The 6,380-nt window shown below is 43.4% G+C and overlaps 1 protein-coding gene across 1 annotated transcript in view; it reads right to left on the reverse strand.

Annotated features, from left to right (window-relative positions):
* The window catches only part of ZNF365 (zinc finger protein 365), a 31,147-nt gene extending 25,875 nt beyond the window's left edge, over nucleotides 1-5,272 (reverse strand). Inside the window, exon 1 of the mRNA XM_065408585.1 lies at nucleotides 4,542-5,272. Within this exon, the coding sequence (XP_065264657.1) occupies nucleotides 4,542-5,272 (731 nt within the window). The remainder of the gene's footprint in view (nucleotides 1-4,541) is intronic.
* Nucleotides 5,273-6,380: the final 1,108 nt, after the last annotated feature.

A 6,380-nucleotide genomic window follows, 5' to 3' on the forward strand; every position in this document is an offset into this window, starting at 1 on the left:
GTGCTGGATCTCACTGTTGATTTTTGCATTTGGAGAAAGTTTGCTACTGAGCTAGCAAAAGTGCTCAACTGTCTCCAAAGTCTGACCTTCGATGGTGATTTGTGGTGGGTCATGTGCAAGGCCTGAAACAGGTTGATAGAGCACTTTAGTCTTCTCAATATTGAGTGAGAGTCCTAGGCTTTGGTAAGCTTGTGCATGAAAATCCAGTATGGACTGAAGGTCATTCTCAGTGTGCACAAGGATGACACAATCATCAGCATACTGAATATCAGTAATGGACCCCCTGAAGACTTTAGATGTTGAGCGAGATGTCAAAGATTAAAGAGCTGCCCACCCATTCTATATTGAATGTCAGCTCCACTGGGGAGTTGGTGAGCTTTAACAAGGACCAAAATGACTGCTAAGTAGATGGAAAACAGGGCTGGGGCAACAACGCATCCTTGCTTAACCCCAGTTTTGATAATGAAAGGTTCCTTCTCAAAGCCATTACAGAGAATTGTGGCAGTCATCTGATCATGGAGAAGCCTTAGGACCTTAATACATTTTGGAGGGCAGCCAGATCTGGCCAGCACCTTCCACAGGGCTTTGCAATGGACAGAGTCAAAGGCCTTTGTCAAATCGATGAAAGCCATGTACAGGTCCTAATTTTGCTCCCAAGATTTTTCCTGGATTTGGCAGGCAACAAAGATCATGTCAGTTGTCCCATGGGATGGTCTAAAACTGCACTGAGATTCGGCCAATATTTCCTCAACAACGGGAAGTAATCAGTTTAAGAGGATACGGGCAAAAATTTTCCCTCCTGTAGATAGCAAGGCAATGCCTCGATAGTTTCCACATCCTAAGTGACCCTAAATGTACACCAATGATAAGCATTAACTAACTGAAGGAGATTTTTCAAAGATACCAAGGAAAGGTAGGCACCCAACTCCCACAGACTTTCAATGTGGTGCCCAACTCCCCTTTCAAGTTTCTGTGAAATTTGACACACATGGCTTGAGTTGAAGACCTCCAGTATTCTGAATCCCCTTTCTATTCTCTGTGCAAGCGGATGAGACCATGGCTCTGCTCCTTCCCTTTCCCCTCCGGGCATCCCAAGAGGTGCACAGAAGGAATAGGATATGTACTCCAGAGAGCCACTGACCACAGCTGTGTCAATTTGCTACTTAGGGGCATAAGGGAACAGCTCTGTGAACTGCCATGGAAAAACAAGTCACAATCTGGCCCCAAGGCCTACTCTTCATGGGGAAGTTGATTAGCATAGCTCTGTTGGAATAAGCTGTTCCACAATAGCTCCCTATGTGGACACACTCTTCCAGAGTTAAAGTGACTTTTATTCCAGAATAATGACTCTACATTGAGAGTAAGAAACTAACAATATGACAGGTGGGTGATAGAGGGAAGCCAATGGAAGTTTTGTCTAAGTACTGAAAGTTTGGCCTTTAATAAGTGTCCTTATATCTTGCTCTTATACTAAAGCCAGAGAACATAGAAAGACCAAATAGACAAAACAAAAAGAAAATGCCAGTAGAAATTCTAGATTTTGGATTAAAATCAGCACTGTTTTTTTCTGTAAAGGGAGAGTTCCTGCTGATTACTTATTGTCCTTAGTCATAACAATGATCAAGGCAGAGAGAACTACTTAGGCCCAGGTCTCTAATCTTTTAAATATTTCTCATACTAAAATTTAGGGGTGCACAAATGTCCCCTGGCCTTGCATGCTTACTCTGTTTAGGTTTATTAAAATCAAATCCCTTTTGCTTGATTTTTTTTCTCACCATACCAATAAATCCCCTTATTTTCCAGAAACAAGCCTCTAGATGCCCTCTTGAATTCATAATTGCTCTTAGCTGCAGTGATCTAATTGGTAGCTTAAAATGTATTCCCTTTGTGCAGGTTTCTGTGGTATTCTGAAGCTCACAGTATTCATGCTGACTCTCACTCTCCTTCATCAAACATTGAGTATTTCCTTTCTGCCCACATTTTCCAATTAACTCTGAAATTTGCTCAAGGGCTCCACTCACAGCTTAATCCCACAACCTTTACTCATCTGTGTGGTCTCAGTCATGGGTCAGATTGAGGTGGCTCAGTGACCTGAGTTATCTTTGTTGACTGTAGCTAGTGTTCTAGAGTATTAAACTTTCTTTTCCAAATTAGAAACCGAAATCTCTGGCCTTTCTTCTTTGAGCGATGTCCCTGGTGGTGTTCCACTTCAGGTGTCTGCCTGTGGGCTCATATACACACACCAGTTGTGCCACTTTAAGCATATTGGTACAGGTAAGCAGTCCAGCCCCCCTAATCTAGACAGTTATAGCAATACAAGGATGCTTTATACTGATATGGTTATTCCAGTAAGGCAGTGGCACCAATTTAAATATGTCTGGGGGTGGGGCAGGGGAGAGCAAATTCCAGTCCTTGCCCCTTAGGGTTGCTAACTCTCCAGGATTCTCCTGGAGTCTCCAGGAATTAAAGATTAATCTTTAATTAAAGATTGTCATGTGATGAAACCTCCAGGAATACGTCCAACCAACATTGGCATCCCTACTGCCCCTTCCCAGCCAGGACCATGTTCTGGTTCCTGCTTTCCCCTCACCCGCTGCAGGGCCCCTAGGTTTCCTAGGCTGAGGAGCCTCCCCTCGCTCTTACTTACATGAGTAGGTGCTGTCTGGAGTCAAGTTCTTGGTGGACTCCCATGCACTGTGCCATACAGGAACAGACGCCCAGTGTGACAGGTCACAACACCATTTGTCTGGCTGCTCCTCTCTCTGGACAGGGAGTGGCTGGGCTAAAGTTCAGTGCTGTTGCAATCCTGTGTGTCAGGTTGCAATCCCATTCACTGAGACTTGTCTGAATCAAATTTCAGTGGCACTGCGACCACACAGTTGAGTAGTGCTCCGGCAGCAGCTGCTACTGAGTTAATACAGGACCACTGTTAAGAATTGGTCAGGCCATGTCCTCTGCGGCCTATAGCACTTTAAGCAAGTGCAAAACCTTGGTGTGTGTGTGTGGGGGGGGGGGCATTCACTACCAAACCTCTAAACTAAATAGTTATACCAGCACAACATCTATGTGTAGACCAGGCCTGAGTCTGCCAGTAGCCTAAAAGAATATTTCTGAGAGGTGTAAACTGCTCCCATGGAGCACAGTGGGATGTTAACTCTGAGGCCTAACCATGTCGTCATTTAAAGTGTGTCTGTTGATCAAAGCATTCACACAAAAGGGAGAAGTGTGATCTTATTACAAAGATTTGCACAATCTACTTAATGCATCTCACTTTGACCACACATCTGGGCACAGCTTTGCAGAGTACCACCACTTATTTTTCCCCCTGTCTGACCACTGCTCTGATTGCCATTAGTAAGACTTCTCATGTAATTGAAAGAATGCAAAATGCTGGCCCCACTGAAGTCCCTGGCAATACCTCCTTTGACTTCAACGGGAGCTGGATCCAGCCCACATGAAAAAGCGCTGCTGGATTAGATCTATTATTTTGGAAACTTACGTCTGTTTAAAATCACTGTTATATCTACTAGGGGTCCTCATAGTTCTTTTTGGTAACTAATGAACCAGTTTAGGAGCATCATATTTTAAAGAACATGCATTTTACTAAAAATAAGTTATTGCGAACTGTCTGAAAGGGTTTCTGAGAATGCTAAATACTGTAAGTAGTTCATCCATAAATAATGTAACAAACACTGCTACATTTTTAATGGGTGCATCATGAACATATTTTTAGATGGACTAGGCTTGCCAAACGAGTCTGAAATCTGCTTGTGGTTCCAGTGATACACAAAATTCTGTTTTTATAGATCTACTTCCCCGCCCCCCAAAATCCCTTCCCAGGTTTTTCTAGAAGTGCGCTTTTGGGCACTTGCTTGCAGCCATGCCTTGCTGCTCCATAGGGGAGAAGAAATTCCTTTTACCGCTTCGTCATGCTGCATCCATACAACACAGGGCAGGCGTTGGCCCTCTGCTAGAGCTAGATCATGATACCCTTACTCACTGAATATCTTCTTCTACGAGTAGCACCACTTTGATAGGACTGCTCAGAGTAAGCTACTAGTCTGAATGATAAGGGCACCACAATCTGGCCCTTATTAAACCTCACTTTTAAAAAATGATATGAAGCATGCATGTCAATTCATTTATTAAGTCAAAGTTTAGTCTCAGTGACACCTGTGCCACTCCATTGAAGTCAAAGGAATTACACTCGCATAACGGAGAGTAAAATTTGATGTAAGCTGCAATTGCAATGTGTAGTGGTGACCTAGGGGTTCTTGTGACATGAAACCCATAGTAAGACTTTGGTGGCAACTGCAAATAGATAATGCCAGTGTGGTAGGGGTTACTACTCTGGAAATAAAATAGAGAAGCAAAAGAACACCAGACACACCGCCTATATGCCCTCATGTTCAGTTAACAATAGTACCCATGATCGTATATATATATATATATATATATATATAATCTACTCTAATATTGCACATGTTCTCCAAGCACATGCAAAGCCATCAACACTGTGCTTCTATTGCCCTTCCACTTACTCTTCTTTCCTGTGAAGTTCTTCCTCAGACTCTGTAAGACGTTGCTTCAGTACAGCAATCATCTCAACTGCAACATCCACCTGTCTGTTCAGGTCCCTCTCTCGCCTCTGAACTTCCTGTTTCTTCTGAGATAGCTGCGCAAAAGCCGCCCGAACTTCCAACAGCTCAGCAGTTTTTTGGGCCAGCTCTTTGGTAAGCTTGTCAATTCTCTTCTCTATTGTTTTATCTACAGCTTCTACCATCCTATTAAACTTTTCTCGTACATGTGCCTCAAAAGAGGCTTTGGAGTCTGTTGTTGGAACACCAGGTTTAGAAATTTGCTCATCTGTGAAGTCAGCTGACCCGTAATTTGCCACAAAAGAGACGGGCCTTTCAGCTTCCACCTCCAGTGATTTTCTGTTCTTTGGGTTCTCATGAGATGTGTCACAAAAATTTATGTAGGATGGTTTTTGTTTTATTGCATTGCTGGTGTTCCCCAGTTTTCCTTGAGTCACGGTCTCTGAGGAAGAGAGCAAGTCTGCATTTTTGAGGGAAGAAAATAGGTTGCATTTTGTCAGAAGGCTTCTTTCTTCATACCTATGATTATACTCCAGATGTGCCCTCAGAGAAGAAAGGCTTCTGAATCTAGTGTGGTCACCACATCGTGGGCAACGAAATGGCATGCAGATACTGACATTTTCAAATGACTCCTGCCAGGGGTGTCTGCTTTCTTCAAAAGTGTTCTGTTGCATTACTCTCTGAATCCTGGAAGGAAAGAAAAGACCAACTAATTTTCAGGTTTGTTCAAAAAGATGCTCTTATTGCATACTGAGGAAAGTGGTGCATATTTTGCTAATACAAACCAAGAAGTAAGAACAAACTTTCAGAGTGATTTTTTTCTAACTGGTTCCTGGGAAAGCAAATTCAACCATCTCATTCCAATGGCAGCACATCACACAGCAGAATAAAATCAACAAATTAATTTGTAACTTTCTTTAGCTGCCTCAAAGCCCTCATAAGGCTCTCATTTAAGCTGAAACATCATGATATTGAGAGCAACTAACCCTGAAGCAGTTGTTTAACAGTCAGACTACATATATATGAAAAGCTAGCCTGTTGTACAATGTTAGTCTGTAGTGTAGCATGCTCAGAAACTAAATAGCTTACTGTGCTTTTTCATACTTTCATTATTATTCCTTACTCACAGATAAAGGCCAAAAACAAGGTTTTTATATTCATCATGTTGATTAGTAAGCAATAAGACCTGATACCTGTTTCCATCGATAAGACAAATCTAAAATTGTACCTGTGCATATATATGCATATAGGTGTGCATGCAGATAGGTGACAGTACTGGTGGTGACATGAACTCAGCAGATGGGGACAAATGGGGGCTGGGTAGCTTACACACAGAAAAGCTGAAGGGGGGTGGCAGAGGGATGCAAGAGGAGGACTTCAAGCAGAAGGGGGCAAGGAGAGGCTACTTACATGCAAAACAGGGGGGCTGTGCAGTGTGCATGCGGAGGGCACAAAGATGTTTAAGGTACAGTGGACTAAATAAAACAAGGTCACTATTTCTGCATGGGCTGGGGAAGATTAGGCAGAGCTCCAACCTCTCTCTACTGCGTGCGTGTGTGTGTGTGTGTGTTAGGCGACCCATCTCCTCCAGTGTGTACGATGCCTGATGCTGTCTCCCTGGATTCCCTAGACCCAGTACTACGAGGGCTCTGAGCTCAGTCCAGTTCCCTCAGGCACACCCCTAAACCCCATTCCTCCCTGCACTGACAAACACATGCACTGATTGCAGCAAGCACATCTTTTCTCTTTCTCCCCCCGCCTCCAGGCTCTGTGGTGCAGAGA

This window comes from Emys orbicularis, chromosome 7 (genome assembly GCF_028017835.1).
Source record: "Emys orbicularis isolate rEmyOrb1 chromosome 7, rEmyOrb1.hap1, whole genome shotgun sequence".
NCBI classification, from domain to species: domain Eukaryota; kingdom Metazoa; phylum Chordata; order Testudines; family Emydidae; genus Emys; species Emys orbicularis.